This window comes from Parambassis ranga, chromosome 7, assembly GCF_900634625.1.
Source record: "Parambassis ranga chromosome 7, fParRan2.1, whole genome shotgun sequence".
NCBI classification, from domain to species: Eukaryota; Metazoa; Chordata; class Actinopteri; family Ambassidae; genus Parambassis; species Parambassis ranga.
The window spans coordinates 15,347,422-15,370,789 of NC_041028.1; the positions used below are offsets into that span (position 1 = coordinate 15,347,422).

The 23,368-nt window shown below is 42.3% G+C and overlaps 1 protein-coding gene across 6 annotated transcripts in view; it reads left to right on the forward strand.

Moving 5' to 3' along the window:
• agrn (agrin) overlaps positions 1 to 23,368 on the forward strand; it is a 222,819-nt gene that overhangs the window by 105,225 nt on the left and 94,226 nt on the right. For all 6 annotated transcript variants that reach the window (XM_028411002.1, XM_028411004.1, XM_028411003.1 and 3 more), the window contains one exon: positions 17,048 to 17,263. In XM_028411002.1, the coding sequence (XP_028266803.1) occupies positions 17,048 to 17,263 (216 nt within the window). The remainder of the gene's footprint in view (positions 1 to 17,047; positions 17,264 to 23,368) is intronic.

The window sequence follows — 23,368 nt, forward strand, 5'->3', positions numbered from 1 at the left end:
AACAGGTCAAGCTGAGGCATATAATGATAGCAGTATAGTAGATGGACAGATGTAAAGAAAATGCTCTGTTAGTCAACTGTTATATACCGCAGCGGTCTCACTGTGTTTATTTTGGATTCAAACTTTGCTAAAGTTTTCTTCTTCTTTGGTTACAGTTGCCTTGTCCCTCCTGCAGAAAACTAGTCATGCTTCATGGTTCCTTTTCATCCATTTCCAGTCAAGATAATCTTAAAAAGGTTTTCTCCCCATGCATTTTTATTTGCTCTGTGTGTGTGTGTGTGTGCTGGCAGGACCACACACAGCCCCTAGGTTTTGTTCTTTGACAACAATATCTCAACAGTGTAACATTCAGATGGAGAGTCTTCCACCATTTTTAGGCTTCCCTGTTTTGTTAATGCCAACATATCATAACATATACAGACATGGCAAGAACAAGATTTTCCTCCATTTTCTTGGTTACCAGGGTGATGAGGCCCCAAATCTGATTGGTTCGCTGAAAATAAGCACCATTGACGAGATAAGCTGCTAACGTGTGTGGTTACATTTATCTGATTATTTTTATGATGCATTGAACTCTTGATTGCTTTTTCTTAGTTATATTGACTGTTTAGTCCACATAATGTCAGGAAAATTGTGAAAAATGTCAGATTGATTTCTTGGTGTTGATTGTGGAGCTGGGTGATGAAATCAAGAGATATGAAGAGCTCATTTGTGTAAATTAAATGCTCCATGATACATGTAGGAATAATGAAGAGTATTATCTTGCAATTACTCCATCCACACAAGCCTGATTTAACACTACAAGCTAGTCTATAACCACTCTAAGGTTAGGTGTGAAAGAGGTTGTGTGTACACTGGAGCCTGTGGTCATCTCAATTGATTTGCAATAGTTTCTCCACAATTGCAATTGCAACTTATCATTGATTTACACACTGCCCTGTGTTTCACACTGAAAGAGCCCTACTGTGCAAAAGTTCTTTCTCACTCTCTCTTTCTCTCTCTCTCTCTCTCTCTCTCTCTCTCTCACTTGCTGAAAACTATTGGCTTGGAAAGAAAAGGGGAACACTGTGGCAGCTACTAATTGTGTTTGCTGCTAACTGCCAGCCCAGATTGTGTGTGTGCATGTGTATACCTCCAATCACCCAGGTATTGGTCAGTCAGTGAGCCAATCAGTATCTGTGTCCTGTATGATGTGAAGGCTTCACACATACACACACACAGAAACTGAGTAACACACCAGCATACCGAGCCAGAAACATAGAGAGGGAGAGTGACTGAAAGGTGGAATTTAGAGAACCAAACAACAGGGTGCGTATTGGAGAGAAAGATGGAGGATTGTGTGTGTTTCTAACACAATAAAGATTCAGACATGCAACAACAATAGGACTGTGTGTAATCATACAGTAAGACGCCTATATACCATAATGCTTCCACTTCCACTGCGTTTGCTCACATCCCACCCATGATTGATTTCCAACAAGAACCTAATCTGGCAACAATGGGCATATTTTCATACGGGTGAAACAGAGATTTCTCCTCCAAGTATTGGTGTTAGTGATTTGTTTGGTTCCCCTCAGGCTATAATAACTACGAGGAGGAAAGGCTTGGCTTTATAGTTCAGTTTTACTCGTTTATGCATGCAGGAAAAAGCATGCATCAGGGTGAAAAATGTAGCTAAACTTTTGAGTCTCTGTAGATTTAGGAGTCCTTGCAATGCATAAAACTGGATTCTCTGCTGTAGCTTAAATTGTGGCTGTGTTTATTTTCATGTATATAGAAAAGTTAATGTTACTCACTCATTAATCTCAGTAAAGCTGCTGCAGAGGTAATGCTCACCACGTCCCTCAGAGTTCCTCATGCATGAGTACTTAACACAGTGTGTCACTGGTGATACCACCAGCCACAACAAGCCTAGTTAAACATGTCCAGCAGTTTGTGGAGTATTTGAAACGGAAACCTTTCTTTAACCAAGCGACACACTGGCCATGATGTAAAGCTCTTTTTTTTTAACTTTCCAATAGGGAGCTATAAACTATCATGTAGTTATCACATTACCGAGGCTGTGATTCAGAGTTAACCTTGTACAGTGCAGATTTAACAGCACGACTGCACACGTCGGGCCGGCAGACCTTTTAAATTTATCTCCCAGATTATATCAGATCCACTCACTTATGAATACGTTTGTTCAAATATGTGTGCCAATGCTTTATGAGGCTTGCGGGGGCTTTTCTTATGCCGCCACCGGCAGCCCAACTGTCTCCGCAAACATCTGCTATTACAATGTCCTTGAACCAGACGCTCAATCCCCGCCAGCTGCTGTCCAGTCAGTCAGCCTAGACTCTGGGGGTCCCAGAAAGAGGGATGAACTAAATGTATAAAGATACACACACCTCACCAGGCTATTTAAGATCCAACAGTGAATCTTATTGTGTTGCTATGTGCAGCAGTGAAGCAGTCAGCCACCTATCGTTTGACAAGGACTGCTGTTACAGATGATGCTGTCTGTGCATACAGAAGAAATTCAATTACATAATGAAGCTGCGGGTAGTCATATGTTTCTGGTATATGATTGCATCCTGTTTCTATCCTGGTAAAGATGCTTGGATTGGAGCAGACAACGTGTACCATCATGGAGTCCATTTGCCTCACACTGATTGGAATATCTCCCTGTTTTATTTCTTCTCTTCCACCTCACCACAGCACTCAACAGTGAACTGAGAATAAAAGGCGATTTATAAAGGTCATATATACACGCATTAGATACCTAAAGCACTTCTGCATATCTACACATCTCCTTTTGTAAGCCTCCATGTGGAGTGTCTAACACTCTCACCCCTTGTCTGCTCTTAGTGAATGCATACTTCTGTATTTACCGGTAGCAAGCGGGCGTTAAAACAAATGTTCCATTATGCAGGAAACATGCAGTGGAATGTGCTGTAATTTGATAAGCACATCCACAAGCATGCCAAGCCACATTCAGAGACATGCGGGAGTGCAGGGAAGGAACAATATGAATGTGTGCAGGGATCTACAGTAACAATTGACCGGTTGCTCAGGGAAACCAAATTGCACCACTGTCAACCATTTTTTTGCCCCGGCTGCCACTGTTGACAACCAATTTTCTCTTACAGAGGAACACATTCTTTGGCTTTGGTGTGGATTCTTTGTCCTTCATTGGTGAATGAGGAATTCTTTTTTAGCACATGCACCTATGGAATCAGTACACAGGTGCCTACAGAGATGACAACATGTTTTTTTGCCCTTGCTCAATATGTGTGTCAGACACTAGCAGACAGAAAGACCAACACAGGTTTGTGTTGGAATGAATGGTAGATGATCCAGTTACACACACGTGTGTCCCATGTGTGGCCATTAGTTTTTGTTTTCCTTTTAAAGTTGAGCAGTATTTCACTCACTGTTTTGTTTCATGTCACTCTTTTCTCACTGCATCATTAGGTTAAAAGAAAAAAAAGAAAAGTTCATGGTTTGTTTTAAATTAGAGCCTTTTCACAACTATATTTTTGAGGTTGTAACAAAACAGAGGTGTCACACTTTTGACTTACATATTTTTCTGTGAGACTTGCTCACCTCTGATGCCATTTTAACAACCTTTTAGCTATAATCTATGAACCTATACTGTTTAAACTCCAACCCCTCTCTGCTGACTTTACTGTACTGGTAATTAGACTAATGGATGATGCGGGTTGTTGGAAGTGAAAGATAACCATGACAGTAAGGTAAAAAAACTTAACCTCTGTTATGGATCTCTAGCTCTCATGCTTTTATTTGAAGCTGGCTCATTTTATTGAAATACAGGTCCTGTGAAGATTCAGAATGTGACAAAGAGAGATGCAGATAATCTTGGTATCATTTCCCCATGATAAACTGTGAGGACCATTATTATTCCATCATCACAATCAAATAAAATATGGTGACCGTTCTGCCAAATTTGGGAACTAGAAGCCTAGTTGCCAGTCTGCCAATTATTTCTCTAACTTCCTGCTGATCCCTGGTGGACCTCTGTGTGTGATTGTGTCTGTGTGTTTCTGTTTTCTCACATTTTATTTTACTGGCACACTAAAACAGGGCTAGTTCACATAGTATGATATTACTCCCTGGCTCTGATTGTAAATGTTAACGCACATGTGTGGATCTGCATACTGTACATGCTTTAGAGAGAGAGAGAGAGAGAGAGAGTGTGTGTGTGTGTGTAGGTGCAGCACAGCCACTTGTGTGTTCACGCGCACAGCTGTTATATAGTGGAGCTACAGCGGTGTGGGTCAGGATGGGCTAAGCGTTCCAAAGAGAGGAAATGAAGACAAATGAACAGAGATGAGCTAAACACTCTCCCAGTCAGCTCCATATTACTTATCATCACCGCCCCTCCTCCTCCTCCTTCTCCTTCCTTTCTCTCCTTCCCTCCCTCTCCCTGAGAAAATATTACAAAGCCACACAGAAAGACTCCTGGCACAGTAATGAAAAGCGCAAAAGCGTGACACTTTTTGTGCTACTTTCGCGTCACTGGCAATTAATTCCACAGCGGTGGCTGGTGGGGGCCTGTGGTGCTATAATACTAACGCTAAAGCCAGCAGCGCATGGATGCTACCCATAAATCTGAATGTACGTTGGGCACTTTCTTTTCCTCTGCACCCCTTACATTTACCTCATCCACTCACTGTGTGTGTGTGTACTTCATGTGTCCTCTGGGGCACTTCAAAGAAAAAGTTCAGGTTGGTGGGTTGGCAGTCGAAACCACACTTTGATTTTCTGAAAATAACACAATCATATGCTACATTCACCTTTCAAAGCTATTAACAGAGAGAGAGAGAGAGGGGGGCTGTGATAAAAGTGTGGGGGGTGGGGGGTGTAAAATCAGTTGGACTTTTCCTTCTGGTTGGCTGGGAGGGACGTCTGTGGAAAAAAAGGAAGGGAGGGAGGAGACAAAGAAAATAAAGTGATTTGTGGCCACAACGATCGACAGGTCAGGGCTATTGATCAGAGGGGCGGAGAGCGATGGAAAGATGGGAGGAAGGGGGGGGGTTGAATGAAGGAGGAGGGGAGGAAGACTGATATCTTGGGACAGAGCAACAAGAGGGAGGTGCCTCTATGAATGGCTGGAAGGCCCTTGGGGTTCATTATGGATGGGTGCAGAACTAGGGCACCCAGTCGGCCTCTGCAGCTCCCCCCATTTGAGCCACTTTCATCAACTCCTTATGAAAGGAAGGAGACCTGCGCTCGATATTTCCTGCGGGAGCTTTTCAGCTGGGAACATCAATATTAATCTATATTCTTCAGGGGGAGATAATGCCCTTTACCTCTTGGATCTCAAAGTCATAGAGACCTCAAGAAGGATCCCCCTTTTTTTTGTTTTCCATATGGTGGCACTGATACCACTATTTCGGAAAATATTTACTACTCAAAATACAATTCCACACACTTTTACCTTCAAATTTTTAAATTAAATTTTAATTCTAACTGTCCTAAATTCCTTCCAGTAACAATGGCAATGAATCTACGGGCACCTCGACGTGATTAGGCATAGCAATGAGCAGCATATGGAGGAGGCCGGCTCCCTTTTATCCAGTGCAGACCAGCTCAGCACTTGAGAGCTGCCGCTTCCTGGCTCGCCTTCCAAGCTCTCCCCAGGTTCTCTCTGAGTCTTATCCTGCTGCCATCTGCCACTGACTTGGGCTCTCTCCAGAAATACTGGGGAGAAAAAAATGGAGCGCCCTCTCCTCTCAATAGCAAGAGCCAGCATGGAGGCCCAGTTTCCTATCCAACCTTGTACTTTAAAGTTAAGGCTTGAATTCCCATCAGTAACGTTGAATTCTGGTCATATGGGAATGACTGGTGGAGTCATTGGATGGTTCAAAGTGGTGACTTGAAGTGGTCACATGTTTTAAACCATCAAATGCCAAGTCCTTCAACAGGCACCCAGAAAGAAATGTGAGGCCCTATTTTTCTGCAAAAATAAACATTTTCTCACTTGCATGCAAAAAAAAATCTTTGTTTTCACTGCATCTTTTAAAACTGTGATCACAAAATACTTGTTAATTTGAAATGAAAAACATAATTTTCTACTTATTACCAGGGCAGGTGTTAGGGTAATTCAAGGAATCAGGCAGTAATCAGGCATGCGTGCAGCATATGAAAGCAGCCTTGAATGTGATTTTTCATGTAGCATTTCCAATCACACTTGGATGAAGAAAAAAAATGTCATCTGCTCTTGTTGCTCTTTTGTTGCTTTCAATTTCTGAAGGACATGCAGTGTGGTCACTTTAAGCTTATTCCTGAAAATAGATGGAGAAGAAGGACTAGTTTTATTTTTCACTCCAGCCCTCTACAAAACACAGTCTAGCAGTCGTAAAGCATGCTGATTCCTGAGTTGTCACTTTTTCTTGTTCATTTTAAAGTCCTGTTCTTTTTCTACCATAGGTCACGCATTTATCAATCACACTCTGTGTGTAGCTTTTAACACGTAATGTTTGCATATAATTTGCTCTGCGAGCTTTTGTGTTGCAGAGACGCTTACGTACCTCAAAATGTAAGACAGTCTCTTTTAACTGCCTTCAGTCTGCCACAGAGATGCATGCTGGGAGTGACGGCATAAACAACAATCATAGTCGCAGCGTGGCAGTAGTACAGACACTTTTTTTACCCACACAGTGCATGGAATGTTTTACACAAAAAACACACAAAAAGAGGTTTGTTGTCTTTTTCAGATGCACCTTTACTTTCCACTTCATTACATGAAGGATGCGCTTGCATTGAGCACTGGCCCTGGACGGAACTTTCTCCAATATAAGCATAAATACTTGGATCCACCTCATAGTCTGGTATTGATTTGTAGCTGAAGTGTAATTTCCTAATGTAAGATTAAAATACTGATGTATCGATTAAAACATTGAGAGGTAAACTGAGCTAGTGTACATTTTTTTCACCTGTAGATGCCATGTCAGGATGGTGGGTGTAAAAAGCTATACATGTAGTAGCGGTGGCTGAACGCCCACATAAAGCTGATGTCTGGATTTTTTTTACCTAGAAATAACAAATAAATCACACCTCTACAACTCAGTCAGACCTGTTTGAAGTGTTTGCTGTGAGAAAGCAGAGCCCACTGGTTTGCCTTAGGTTGTCTCGCATAATTACACAGCGTGAAGACAAGCACAGCATTCTACAATGTGAGAGGTGTGCAAAACAGATGTGTTTTTCCTCTTATCCAAGGCACATCCTGGGTGAAACTTTTTTTTTTTTTCCCCAACCTGATCTTTTAAATCATTAAAAACCTGCTAACCCTAATCTAATTTTAGGCTAATGGCCTGGGTTATCTCTCCTAATCAGGCCTTTAGCTTTGAGGTGACATCAGCTGTCTCTTAGCAGAGTCGTCATTGCTGTTCTGTAGACTCCAGAAAACTGGTGTGTGGTTGCAAGTGAAGCGGGGAAAATGCGTGTCTAAAAACCCCATGCTGTGGTTAACAGCCACAGAGACGCAAGTTTTACTTCGACTCCCCCTCATACACAGACTTGTAATGTATGAAATGAGAGCAAAGGCAACGCTGATGAAACATTGGATGATGGTGACGAGAGATGGGAGCGAAAGAGAGTGTGAAGAAGAGGGAAGGCGTGGAATAGGTGAGAGGATAGCTCTGTGTATTTGTGTGCGTCATAGTGTGCGTGTCTTTGCATCCATTCTCTGAGGACATTTGCCATAAGAATATGAATTGTCACTGAAACTCCCACACAATGCCGACTCCCAAACAGCGAGCATAAAAATACTGCTGTGTGATCTATGATGTCACAGTAACTCCGGCAGCACATACTCAACTAAACTGAAACACACAACACACTTTTTTTAAGAGAGAAAACCTGCATTTGTTATGCACAGCTAAGAAGTAAGTCCTGTATCTGAAGGTACAACTTAAACAAGCATCCTGCAGCAGGCTCAAGTCTATATGGTCACTACAGACCACCTGCCAATAAAAAGCATCTTCTGCTCCGACTGCCTCTGTAGGTGAGGCTGTTTGTCACCCTGCTGTTGGTAATGAGTGTTGCCCTAGTGTTTAAAAAAGTGCAGCCAAGAGGCCTGGTCACAGAAACCAAACACCTGGTCTACCAGACAATAGAGGGACTCGCCCCCACCTTGAAGACATAAGCCCTGACCTGAAGGGCACCAAAAGGTCTGTTCTAAAGTCTTCAGCAGCAGGTGCCTGCCATGATTGTCCCTACTGACCTGGTTGTGGATGCCACCATCACCCAATTTTAATGTGAAGAAGCTCTGTGCTTGGCCATAGAAGAAGGCTACCTCCTGCTGTTTGTTGAAAGACGTCCTGCAGACTGTGGCTTTTGCTGCTGGCAGCTGTCATTATAATGGTTATCATACCCTGGAGCAACAGTACCAGCTATTTTATGTTGGACAATAGAATGTCTGGCTGACTATCTATGTTGAAAGATATGTCTGCCCCTTTTGTTTGTTTTTTTTTTTTCTCTTTCGTCAGCATAACATTTTTCACGTTTCCATGGTCGACATCAAAATTTGAGCTGGTGGTGAAAGATTTCGTTGCATCAAATCAAAGCACTTCAACTCTGCCTCAGATAACATGCCAGTCAAACAAACATCATATTAAATGATAGTTTTGCTAAGAATGTTTCAAGATATGAAGAAGTAGGGTTTGGTTTTATGTTTTTTTTTTTTTTTTTTTTTTTTTTTTTTTTTTTTTTTTTTTTACAGTGAAACCAGGGAAGTGTGTATAAGAGAGTGTGATAGGTATGAAAACCAAATCACAGGTCTCTGGGAGGTGATGGTGAGCTCAGACGGCAAGCTCAGAGACGTGAACAAAAGAGGGCTCCTCATAATACTGGCTTAGCTGAATAATTGAATTCAGGAGTGCACTGGCAGCCAGGCTGGTTTTCTTCATGTATATTGCAGACTAGCTGTAATCTGTTCTCGGGAAGCATCTCTGCCTGCCCCGCTGCTGAGTTTGTGGAGGAGATGCGAGGTGACAGAATAGGGCTCTGTCACCAATGCCTCCATTATTGATAAAGGAGGGTGTGGGGAAGCTTGGAGAAGGGAAGACAGGAACGCTATGAAGCTACAAAGTTTGTTTCAACCAGTAGTGCAGCTTGTTTTCCGTTTTTCCTCATGGGACTGATTAAGAAGAGCACAGCATTGCAGCTGATGGGGTTCACGGTTGTGTTTCCTGTCTGGGTTGAACAAAGCACTCTAAATGCTAGTAGGGGCTGGGCTGCTGTAGGCTGGAATTCCACATCCGCTAATGTATGAGCGTCTGCCTGGATCTGTGTGACATACATTTTTATAATCAGAAAGAACCCACCAATATATTTTCAAGTCTTCAAACAACACATGGTCCATAAGGGAGTTAAATCTCAGCCTAAAGGGCAGCAGTTGTGGTAGTTTTCTTCCCTTTGTATCTCCACCAATAAACCAAGAAGCTACTGGAGCTCATCTGGCTAATCACTTTTTCTTCTATTTTGCAGTTCCAAAGACTGATATTGTCATTTTTTTCTGTCCACAGATCTTAACTATCAGCCATCTTGTCATCAAAATCCTTCACTGTTTAATTCTCATCACATCAGTCTGTCTGCTTTCGTCCCTGTTTCCTTTCCCTGCTCTTGTCGCTGCCTGATCAAGACAAATAACCAAGTGTTTTTCCTCATATACCCTTCATGTATTTTTCTCCCATAACAAGCGTGATTAGGCAGATGTTCGAAGCTGTCAAGCGCTGTCACATTCCAGGCCTGATTTATGAAGATGCAGCACCTGCTATATTCTGAATCTGAGACCTAAAAGATAGCGTAGATAAAAAAAGAGGAAGCGCTGATTATTTTTAAAAGATTTGGCCATTGGCCATTTGGGTATGTTTATAGTGATGAATGCCATGATATTGCAATGCCCACATTGTGGTCTGCATGACAATAAACATGGTCAACTGTTGGTTTATTGCTCTGCAGATTTTTAAGTGACCTACATCTAATCATTAACTCTTATTGATGCCTTTATTGATCCCATACTTGTTGTGGGCAAGCACAGTTTTCTACAGATTGCCAATAAATCACAGTGTGTGTGCACAACCCATAATGAACACCCTCTGTATTAGGGCTTGATCGCTGGCTGATTGCGCTTCCACACACCGCACACAGCTCTGGGGTTGTTTTCGAAACATATTTTGAAAGCTCTCTCAACAAGGTCTCAGTCTAATTGCTTTGGCAATCACCGGGTTCTCATATGGCCAAACAAAGTGAACAAAAACAGAGAACAGCTCCAGGGTTTGAAATAACTTCTCACACCCAAGTAGGTGTGAAATGCATTTGTTCTATGGTTTGATTGCCAAAAATTGAAACAAAAACTTGTAGAGGTGGGTGCCAGTGCATGCAAAGATAATGGAGGGTGGGAGATGGATGGAAGGAAGCCCATGTAGTATGGATTATAACCAAATTATAACCCAAATAACCTTAATCTGCAGTCAATTCAGTCAATTTCTGAGCAGTCTTTAAGAAACCAACAATGGTGATGTCTGTCAGGAGGACAATTTCTTGAAATTATAGTAGTCTATGGTATGCGTTGGAGTTAGGTATGGATTAAAGGGATAGTTTAACTTTTTTAAAGTTGTCTGTATATTCAGTAAAGGCTTGAGATTGGTGTCATATGACTAGAGAAGGCTTTTGCAACAACAACAACAAAAACAAAACAAAAGAAAAACTTGAACATCTCAAATGCACAATGCTCATTGGTATGCAGAGAAAAGTACACATACTGTACACACCAAAGCTAGTTCAACATCAGTAAGGCTCACACACACACACACACACATACATATATATAATTTGTGATGCACAACAACAGTATTTTACCCCTGTTTCTGTCTGCAGGTGTAAAGCTGCTGTCATGCTAACAATGAAGCTGAACTTTCCCTACACACACACACACACACACACACACACACACACACACACACACACACACAAACAAAAGACAGGCTTGTGTGTGTGTGTGGTGTGTTTACACTTTATGCCATTGGGACATCATTAAAAATTAAAAAAAGTAACCATAGCCAAGGGAGACTAGAAATAGCGCTGACAAAATCTCAGAGCTGTAACAACAGCAGTCATTGAGATGACTGTGCAACAAAGCCAGCAGGGAATATAAGGCCGTCTGATGTGTTTTAAACATGCAGATCTCTTTTAACAAGCGAAGCTGCCGTACACTCGATATCTGACCCATTGATTTCAGTTAGTGCATTAATCATGCCTCAGCCTTTGGATTGTTTGCAGCATCTGTTTCTTTGACTTACCAGATTGAAAGAGGTTCATGTTATTGTAGTTATTTTCCATCTGACTCTCATATTTTTCTCCCTCGCCTGTGTTTCTTCTTCTAATAAAATCTTTTTCCCCTCCTCCGTATACCTCTCTTCAACTCCACATGTTGTCTCACTCTAGCTTCCTCTATTTTTTGTTGTTTTATTTTTTTTTTCCTTTGGAAGCGGCTGCTGGTTTTGGCCGGCAGAGTTTTAGTGATAAGTTTATCCTGTATGTTAGCCAGGTCAGGGCCCATGCGCTTAGTTGTAAAAAAAATGCGTGTGTGTTGCATTCTGGAAGCAGGAGGAGAGGAAAATTGATGGGTAAGAGGTGAAGAAAATACTGAACTGTACCAGCCCTCGCACACTCTGTCTTCAAGCAGAGTTAAAAACACAGAGAAAATACAGTAAACAGATTGTTCCTTATAGTTTTGTCTGTTCGGTTGTTCATTCAGCTGTTACCCTGATAAGAGCAGTGTAGCCGAGAAAGCACGACAAAAGGAAAGTAGTTTTCTTCTGAAAGAGCCCCCATTTTTCCCTCTTTCACCTTTTTTATTTAACTTGTTCACAGCAGTGCTTTCTCATATTGGCCTGGGTAGGTGTTGTGTTTTTCTTTATTTTTGTGCCTGGTGTTGTATGATTGCAGCAAGATCAATGATTGACTGCATTGCTCCCCCGAGGACTACTAACTAGAGATCAATAGAAGGCTTGTAGGGTTGATTCTCCTCCTATTGATATTTGACCAGGTGTAGCTGCTGGCTGGCCGTTGTGTTAATGTTTTCTGCATTGCCCCGATGTATCACTGCTGGACTTTTTTGCTGTAAATAATCATATTGTCAGGGGAGGAACACATTGTTAATCAATAATGCACCAATATATCACTGTTCTCCAGACTTATGCTTCACATGGCCGTAGTAAGAGACTTGAGAAATGAGATTTTCACCCTGAAGCAGTGATGTGTAATCGCTGCAGTGAAAACTAATGAGTAATTTTAAGTGGGCCCGTTGGATTGCTGCGTATATGTATACATAAACCACCTGTGTGCGTGACGGAAAGTTTCCACTGCCAACCTGATGAGAGAAGCTGCTCTGCGCCGATTGCATCACTGGCTGTTGCCATAGCAACCTGTCCCCTCACCGCGAAGGTCTTCTGGTGCAGCTTCACTGATAGAGAGGCTAAAGAGAGAAAGAGAGAGAGAGAGGTAAGGACTGTTAAAAGCTGCCCAGCCGTGCAGCACATCTGTATTACTTAGCGTCAGCTGAAAAGAAAGGCGCCCTTTATTAGAGAGTAAGTGGAAGATGTCCCCTAGGAGTGCTAGAGCGTAATGAATTTGGACTCATTCTACATTAATGTGATGTCGCCGCGATGCCACCGAGCTGTATCTGCCTCCATCAACTTTCTGTTCCTGATTCAATAGGTCATTAGTCAATGTGGAAGCCTCTGTGTGCAGATTTAATCTGATCATAGCACAACTGGCTTCACCTGAACGCGTTAACTCAACACGTTTGCCATTTGTGCATCGCCGCCCCAGTGGTCCCAGTAATTCGGCCCGCTATTCTTGTCACCCATGTAAAGTTCAGGGGCTGTTAATTATTCATGCACACCTTCCCTTTTCTCTTCTCTCTGCTCCCCTCGCCTTTCCTCTCCAGCTGAAGCACAGTGGACTGCTGTAAAATCATTTAAAAAAAAACGTGGCAGGTATCTTCACCCCCCCCCCACCCCCTTGCAGAGAATGCCGCTCTTTCCCCTAAAGTAGCCATTTTGAGTTTGTCAGGGCGATTCTGTCAAGCCTTATTGGGTCTGAACATGTTCATGCTTGCCACGACAGTCCGTTTCTCCCCTTTTCACTGTGTTTGAGGTAAATGCAACAAGGCAGCAAAACAATGAAACTGATAGAGCATTTCAACACAAACACAGGCTGTGGGGACGTTTTCCTCACTGAAGAGAAACCATCTCAGAGTAATAGAAACTTTCTGCTTTAGGAGAGTATTTATTGAATATGTGCCTCTCAGGATCTGTGATTTAAAAAAAAAAGCTCAACTCAAACAAAATTCTGCACACATAGTATAATATGATAATATAGAATATATTTTAATCCTCCATGTCTGGATTGAGAATTGATTACAGATGCAATGCTTTGTTGTGGAGCACACAAAACAAAGCTGCAAAAGAAATTCTAAAGCTTCAGAACTGTCAATTGATCCGCCTGGAGCATTGCCACTAGAGTCGACTTTGCCACTTTATGAACCATGACTTTTTTTTTTTTACACCATGCCTTTAATCACAACAGCTCTATCCCTTTCCTTTCATAACCTGCTGATGCTTTAAGAGCATCCTTGCGGCTCTGACACCATGTCATATTTAATGGATGAGTCGTCCAAACATGGGATGACGTGCTACCTGGACTCTATGACAAGCGCACCCTGGACATGCTGTCTTTTCTTCCCAATGGGATTTTTTTCTCCTCTGCCTCCAAAAGAGGGCGAAGAAAAAAATAAAGCAGCGTGGAAGTGGAGCTTTTAATGCTGCTGGGCTGGAGGGAGGTGGCGAGATTACCTTACACACTTACATGGACCGATGAGCATGCACACATAACATATACACACTCATTGCACTCAAAAAGATGTTTGCACAAGGAACTGCAAAGCTTACTTTACTGCACTGAAGGTGCCATAAGCTAGCATAAAGTGCACACACATTAACAGGCACTTAAGATTGCAGCTTTTGAAACACGTCAAGTCTGACAGCTGGAAACAGCTGCAATATAGTTATAATGCATCATATATTTTGCTTTTAGATTAAGTTTTAACACCAGATATATACACCTTTGTATTCTTTTTGACATTTTGTAGATCTCTACAGTAAAACACTCCATAATGAAAAAAAGAATATTATATTCAGATCAGCACAGCTGGAAGTTTTACCATCAGAGAAAAGCTTTGTTGCCACCATGCATGTATTATGCACTGAAAATGCAGAGTGTTTTCAGCATTCAAGTGAAAGAAAACAAAGTCCAAAAGGTCATGCCTATTAGTCCCAGTGGAGCAGCGTAGTTGTTCTCATTATAAGCACTGTTATTGGAATCGTCTCTCTGGAGTTTTGATACCTATAACATTAAATGCTTTGTTATGTGGAGCTATGCATTGTTAAGGTAACAGATACCTCAAAGTATGTATCTCAGACTGCCATTTCAAAGTAAAAGAAGGGAAATAATTTAAATCAATGCTAATCTAAAATATTCAATGTATGCTGCATCCAACCATAGAATATTTGATCTCATAGAAATATGTGTGCGTGTCATAAAGCTCCTAGTTGAACTTAATGACTGCATGTGTTACTACTTGTCCAAATAATACATTAGCAGGAAAACCAACACCTTAGTTGTGTGTCTGTGTGTGTGTTACCAGTGTGAAAAAAATCACATTTGTAGTCTCTGTAAAGTAATGCTCATGTGTCTCCAGGACATGTTTACTGGATCTACACAGTTTTTATTATTGTGAATTCAATCCCACAGATCGCCCGTCAGTCACAGAGGGTCCAGCGGTGCTGGAGCTGAAAGTGTTGGTTGTGTACTTTTGTTTTCAGACATAGTAAATAACACTGTTCATATTAACTGCCAAGGGTTTGCTTCTGTTCTAAAGAAATTGAAAGTGTCAAATGTATCTGGTCTCAGATGGCAAGAGGAAAAAACTCCAAACACATAACGCATGCGGTTTGTATGCTGAGTCCAGACCCTCCACTTGATACCCTCTTTTTTGACAGAGCCCTCAGCTCCAGTGTCAGTCTTTTGTCAATCAGCTAAGCTTGAGGCTAGTGTGGGATTTTCCTATAGGGAAATGTCACAGTAGGGGTCTGGTTACACAACTTTTTTTCTCTCTTTCTGGACAAAGAGTACAACTAATTTGTATTTTTATTGCAAATCATTTATATAAATATATATAAAACATAGCTGAGATCTTTTTGTTGACCCAAAACCTCAGTCTCCTGTGTTTTCTTATCCTGTCATACTATCAAACACTCTCCCTCTCTCTTGTACACATCTGACACGGTTCGATTGAATTTCACCTCTTGTCGCTCTGCTCGCATGGCTTCCAGCTGACACTGACACTCACTTACATGCACATGCACGGAAACACACACACACCCAGAGTGCATGGTGTGAAGTGATGGCAGAGCAGCGGGCCAGTCATGACAAGGCCTTCATGCTAGCACCTGGCCACATCCTCATATCTGTGTGTCTGAGACACCTAATGCCTACACCCCTCAGACACACACGCATGTTGTCAAGAATACAGATGCATTCACGGATAGCTTTGTGCACAAATACACACACACACTCGCTTCTTTTTCCCCTGGTACAAGAGAGAGTGAGCTCAGGTAGCTGTCAGGCGCTCCCCCACAGGGAACAGTGGGCAAGTCAAAAACAGCCTCCTTGCCTGTCACTCTGCACACACACACACATACACACTCTCACATGGTGTGTTTTCATGTGAGGGGAGAGGCAGAATAAGATGCCTTGGGCAGGCGCTGGACCAGTTGTCTCTGCTGCACACAAAGAGTGTGTGTGTGTATGTGTGTGGGTGTGTATCAGACTGTCTGTCTGTCTATCCAGTACTGCAAAATCCACCTGCCAGTGAGTCCAAGCGGACATGCTGCTTTTCGTTTAGTGTTAGCCTGGAAGCCAGCGATAAGAAATAGTTATGTGTGGGTGCACGTGTGTGTGAGTGTGTGACATATATATCCTTACCAGTGACACTGGCTGCTCGCCTCTCCAACCAAGGAGACTTTTTTCGGAGTAGTTTTTTATGCGCTTCCGGCCATTGATTTCCAATCAGGTTGGCTACCTGTGAGAGCCATACCCCTCCCCCCCGCCGCTAGTGCCGAGGCAGGGACGTCACGCCAGCTGGCTGTCCAACAGCTCTCTGGGCGCACAGCCACAGCAGCTGTAGCTGCCACAGTACGGGTCAATTACTCTCTAAGTTGATGTTACGTACACACAATACAACCACATATGTACGCACATACTCCCTGTTTGCTTTCAGCAGCCTCCGACAAAGTTTACAGTTTGCTGATTCACACTTGATCAAAGCTGAGGAGTCAGTGGGAGGTTTTGGATCAAAGCCTTAAGAGTTGTTGTTGTGTGGACTTGTTGTGGACTTGTGAAGCCTTGAAGTGTTTGGCTGACCTCGGATTTGTCTCCGTGTTGCCGTCCCTGCATGTTTTCCTTCATGGTGGATCGATGGTGTTTCAAAGAGTGCAGGCTCTTCAGAGGATGAAAATGAACTGTCCACATGGGCTCACGTAGCAGACAGCAGCTTGTACATTGATTTTAATGTTACTGCTGACTTTTAGAAAATTCTTCTTCGAAATCTGCAAAATGCTCAGCATGGCCAACAACGCACTCTGCTCGCTCTGCATGGCTGGATAGATTCTCCCTGAATGAATTGAGAGCATCTGTTTGCTTTAAAGCAGGATCACATTTAATCCCTGATGCTTTTTGTGTTCCTGAACTGTGTAGAGTGCTACACAAAGACCCTGATGGCTGACACGTTGAGTGGAAGCTGCCTGTCTGGTGTTTAAACCATTTGATGCATTAACTCTAAGAGAAAACATCCTGGTTTGAATTTGTGTATTCATAATCAGTTCACGTCAGAATCCTTTGATAACTGAGCTACATCGCAATCAAATGTTCTCCCTAACGTCTCCATCTCTGTGTTGTTCTTTTTCCCCTTTAGGCTGTAGAGGGATGCTTTGCGGCTTTGGAGCTGTATGTGAGCGTGACTCGGCTGACCCAGCAAACGCCCACTGTGTCTGCAAAAGAGGGGAATGTCCGTCCTTGGTGGCGCCTGTTTGCGGTTCGGACTCGTCCACCTATACAAATGAGTGCGAGCTGGAGAAAGCCCAGTGCAATGCACAGCGACGCATCAAGGTGCTGCGCAAGGGACCCTGCTGTAAGTACCATCAACTGAACCCTAACCACCACACAGCTCTAGTAAAAGTAATAGTAGTACCTGGATTTCCTCTTGGCGATCAATAAAGTAAAAAGTAAGTCAGATGCTATTTTTGATGCAGTCTGGCTTGAGACACACACTCAGTTTAACCTCTTGGAGAGTAAAAGCTGGTGGACTAACGGCATAAAACAGGATGTGTGTTTGCGTTTGAGTCCTAAACATCGGGACAGAATATTAGCATGGCACTACAATGCTTATTATTGTAAAGTAAATGGGTAAATGTCCTCCTTGTCTTTATCCAACAATAATAGCGCACATCCCCATTGTGTCCAATCTATTGTCTCTCCAACATGGCTAAGCTCCCAGCGCTTAAGGGCCACCTGCACCCTCGCAAACAAAAACCATGTGCCACTTACTGCTCCCATTGGTAGCCATCCAGTGTGCACTTTATCCCTTAGCTCCTCTCGGGTGCCTGTGCTCGTGCTGTAGCTCTCATTGCTCTCCTTAGCAGAGCCCATCACAATCAGAGGCTCTGAGGAGCAGAATCCTGCCAAAGCTGCAACATTGCAGCAGCCTCAATAATAACTATAGTGTTTTGTCAGCACTGTGCCGCCCTGCCAGTGTGGGCCCTCTGCTAATTTCAGAGGTCTGATTACAGAGCAGGCTTGAACCTGGCACTAATAACAAGCTTGGTGACTGCCCGCAACTGGCAAAGAGGAAATAGAAGGATACAAAAAAGGACAGAGAGAGGAGAGGAGGAGATGAGGAAAGAGAGGGGAGGAAAAGTATCTTGAGAAGAAGGGAAGGGAATTGGTGTTGAAAGAGGAATGAAACATTTAGGCAAAGAGAGTGAGGGATTAAGTGACTTGAAAAAAAGATGACAAGTAGAGTAGAAAATCCAGAGAGAAAGCACTTTAATGATGGTTTCTGGAGGGTTAAGGCCATCAGAAGCACCATAATTACCAGTGGCAACAAGAGCACAGAGCCACAGGGGAAAAAAGTAAAGTAAAAATAATACTAATAATAATAATGATGATGATAGTAATGATAGTATTGCTGATAATAACTACATGTTCACCGACAGAACAGACTTCCTCTTTTATCCTGTCACACCTGCAGTAAGGAATGCTTTCCTTTTATCCCTCCGTCGCCTGCAGCCAGACATAGTTGATTCTAATAGGAAAGTCATTTTTATGTCAACATGATCATCAATCCTTACTGTCAGAGAACACTCTGACTCTCGCTTTTTATAGGGCAGATGTGCAATCTGGGATTCAGGAAATGCCATCTGTTGCAATAGTATTATATAGAGGTAATGCTGAAAATCAGCTTATCCATTAATGATCATATGGTTTGTCATCCTGTCAATGTGTGACAGCAGGAATGTATATCTGCGGCTGTATCTGCATGTTACAGATGTAAAAACGTATGCTTCACCTCACATTATTTCAACCGGTAGATCCGCTCTAACCCATCATCATCAGGACAACATAACATGAGGTTGATATATTAAGTCCTTAGAAACAACCAATGTCCTGTGCTGCAGGGGGTGGGTTACCATGGTACCATTATTAATACAATTTTCTGAAGTAAAATGTAATAAATGTTATGTTTGTGTGTGTGTGTATGTGTGTTAAACCTAAGCCTGTTTTTCAGTGCTACTAGTATTTTTAATGCCTCACTCTAACTGTGGGTAAAATGAAAGCATTTTAAAGCATATTGTAGGGAGGGACACAAACTCTGATGAAAGTCCACAGAGCACCATCACTGTCAAACAGGTGACGATGTGTTGCCATATGCCTCAGTATGGCCTCCTATAGCATAAATGCAACCATGTATCTAGGGATTGTAATTGTCGAGATATGACCTCTTCATTTGTGAGGATGTGTTCATCAGACCAGAGCTCACAGGCCCATTTCCAAAAAAAAAACCTGTAGATTATCAGTGCTTTTTTTGTAACAATATTTTTTAATTATTTATTTTGAGTAGAACACAAAAATACATTTACCGGTAGTTTCTTTTAGTTTTCTTTCTTTTCTTGCATTTTGTCTAACAGCCGCACTCAGGTGTGTTCTACACCACTTGACTAGCTGTCATCTGATAGTTTTATTTACATTTGCTTTTATAGCAGAAGCAGCAGCAGCAGTTCTTACTGAGAGCTCCCACACATGACTATAGACAGTGTGTGGAAGGGCAGCCATCCACAGAATCAAAGAAAGTCCCTTTTTTTTTCTTTAGTGGGATGAAAGGTTCAGCCAAGTTGTATGCTGCGATTTAACATTCATCAATATTCATGTTGTGTATGGCTGTTTTCGAGTATATTTGCATCTGGGATTTGTATACAGTAGGTAGAGGTTTAGGTGTGTAGGTGTGCACAATAATACGCATGCATCTGTCAGGGTCTGTGTGTGAAGGAGAGAGAGAGAGAGAGAGAGGGTGTTAGGAGGTCAGTGGAAGCCAAGTGACAGGTTCTCATTCTCTCTCTGCCTCCAATAAATTAGAGCGGTACATAGGGTCCGGACAGGTCACTCTGACTGAGATTATGGAGTTGTCAAGGCTGATGGAGGAAGCAAGAGGGGAAGATGGGAATAAGGGAAGAGCGGGAGAGAGAAAGAGGAAGAGAGAGCTGAGGGAATGGGAGCTTTTAACTTTAAGAATAGTGTGGGCGGCTGGATTGGTGCTTTTGTGCGAAGCCTCGTTTGACTCATTCGATTTGAATGGCGAGTTTTCATTGGGGTAAGTGAATTGGCTACCGTTCTGAGAAGCCGTCGTGTCCAATTCAAATCAACTCTGGAGTCTTATCTGGCACTCAGGAGTACAACCACAAAAGAAGTCCCCCTCCCCTCACAGATTATCCCCCCTTTTTTTAAAGGGACTGGAATTATATGAAGCATTTTGTTCGAACTAAGTATGAGTCTGAGGCTCTGACTTTTTATTTTTTTTTATTTTTTGCAAACAGGAGGTAGCATCAACCAGCAGGTCCCTGACATTTGTAGGATGCTGACACCCAGTGTGGAGCTTACTTAAAGCAATAGGCAACTTTAAAGAGAAGAAATAGCACATTATCCGAAAGTGGAATTATAATAAATGTAGCCTGGCATATAGCCTTGGTTATATATTTTTATATTTTTTTTATGTTTGAGCTATTGTAAAGATACACAATGGAGTTTAAAGGGAAAATTGCTCTGCACTTGTGGTGGGTGCCTTCCCCATGAACAGCGTATGCATATGCGTATTTTACACGCTAAAGAAAGAGGAACCGGCAAACAACAGTGTCCACAGGTAAGGTAGAGTATGCAATGTAATTTTAAGCCTGAATTATATATATACATATGTAACATAGACTGAGGAGTGGATCTACACTAACACAGCACCACATCAGTTAACCTCAAAAGCATAATATGACATATGATATAATATAATATAATATATGACATAATATGTCATAGCAACAAGGTCACATTGCCACCCTTTAACTCAGCTCTCTCTACACTGGTATTGCTCTGGAGGAGGGGCCATTGCCACTGTTATGATTTTGTAAACATTATTTTAAAGGGAGAAAAACTACATAGTGTCACTGTGGAGGATGAGGAGCAGAGGGACGGGCAGCCATTCATTCAGAAGCTGTTGCCACATAGGTGCCTGCTTCTTCAGGCTTTATTTCTCCTTCACACATGCGGCACACAGCAGGAGATTGTTTGTGCCTGACACAGACTTACCAGAAAAAGCACTCAAGTTTGGTTAGGTGGAGGAGAAGCCGCTCGGCAGAGTAGGGAGCAGGAAGAGGTTGAATTGGTAATAACATCTGTTTTTTTTGTATTTGGACATGCCTATCTCAGCCAAAGATTGAAAACAAACATGGAGGAGCCTGGATTTTTTTTAGCCATACATTTAAGTCAGCCAAACAAATATGGAATAACATTTTTTCCATAGCCATCCACAATCCATCTCAGTGTGGCCTACCAGTGGAAAAATGCCCTTAAACCTCATTCGGCGCCTCAGTCATAGCGATGATCTGGCCATCAGGACATTTATGTTTCGAGGTAATAGTGCAAGTTCTCTCTTGAGGGCAGGACAAAACGACCCGCACGTTGTTGAGGCGTGGGCACTTAGCTTCCCTCAGTGCTCTGCTTTAATATTCACATAACCTGCCCCCTGAACGGTTCAGCCCGGCTCCGGCACAGTTTCTTCATTATCTTCCTTTTGTTCTAGATGGATGATTTGGGATCAGCAGGGTTACATTTCCGGCGGTCAAGCAGGCAGCCGGTGAGCACATAATGGCCTCAGATATTATCGAAATTAAAAGGAGAAGCGGCGTTTAAATTGGCCCAGCAGAGTGCCTGATAACAACACAAGGTGAGAAAAAAAAAGCAGCCCGTTAAGAAAGACCTCAGACACACACAGAGAGAGAAACAGCCAGCAGAAGCACTTTCTGGTTCAGAGAGACAACAGACACTTGGGTAGCTTTGTGTGTGTGTGTGTGTGTGTGTGTATGTGTGTGAGTGCATGCACACGTTACAATTGGCTAGAGAACGTGCACCGTGTTGGCTCTCCTAATATTGAACTTGGAGCCGAGTGGTAAATACACTCCTTTTCCCAGAGAGAGCTGCACAAGTGCTGCAGAACTCATCTTGTGTGGCCACTCTAGTGGAACATGGAGTTTTCATTCTTCTTCTTGAAGGAGTGCAACAAGTAATGCAGAAAAAGTGGAGCTAGTGTGTGCAAGAGTGGGTGAGACGACTGCAGTTCGAATCACTGATCAATGGGGATTGATTCGTGCGAGCGTGTGTGTATGTATGTGCACGTGCGTGCACTCAAAAGTTGGCCATCAGCGCGACCTCCTGCTCTGTCACTCGGCTCTCCTCTCCTCTGCCTCTATCTCTGTGCTTTAGAGAAGGCTTTATCTCTCTAGCACTGACACACTCCTGTGTCCTCACGGTGAAAGGCATCAGTACTCTACACCTGCTGCTCGGTCTGCTCTTACATACTGCAGCCCGTTGGACCCAATACCAGCAGTATTGTTTGGTTGGGTACTGTTCACATTCGAACTGATGCTAGCACCCAGTGGTACATTGGTTCTCTTTCTTATTCTTTTACACTGATGAAACCCGGATTGTTATTTGTTTTTTTGTCACTACTGTAATTTATACTATAATATGTTTAAAAATATGTACATATGTTTTTAGATATACTAAAAAAAAGCTTGCATAGGAGGCTATAGCTAATGTCAAGCTACTAAGCGTTTGAGCTCCAACAGCTATTATATATATCATAGATCTGAAGATGTCAGTACAGTTCCTAATACATTACTTAAAGATTAGTCTCTCACTTCGCTAATGCTAGCTGCAGCTGTTGGCATTGATCCAGGCATTCAGAAACAGTGCAGTCTTCATTTTGTAGCCATATGTTTGGCCATGCATTTCCTCAGGTTAGACATCTTGTTCTAGTCAGCTTTGCATTTGCAAATATTGCAGTGCTCTCTCACCCAAATATGCTCTGATATACATTCGGTACACATGGTACAACCCAACCCCAGCAGCAGGTGGACATCACCCTGTTAATCACATTTTGTTCAAATAGTTGTATTTAATTTCAAATATCAAGTAATAATATCAGAGCTCGTCTTTTTAATTGTAATCATTTCTACATTTATGTCATGAATGGTTTAAACCTGGCTTCTACACAGCTAATTCTCACTTTGCACAGATTAATTTTCCCATTAACCTAACGAGGAAATGTTGTCTAGCACTGATCTCCTGAGCATCATAAGCAGCAAGCATTTTTTTTTGGTTATTATTTGGAAATGTTTTTCTTTGCTTAACCTTTTCTGAAGCAAGCAACGGTTAGATGGATGACACATCTCTGGAAGCTCTATTGTGTCGTTTGCTGCTGTACGTATATTAGTCCTCATTTATAATTACACAAGAGCAGCAACCTGAAACAAACTAAACAAACAGATAGAACACAAGTCATAACACGTGAGCTCATATTAACAAATAATGTGGTTGTGTTTAGTTTGTAGAGAAAGCTTTAATTCATATTCACTGTTTCTGGTGTTATGCAATACAGCAGAAAGTTTGCATCCCATTCGAAGGTTGCACTTTT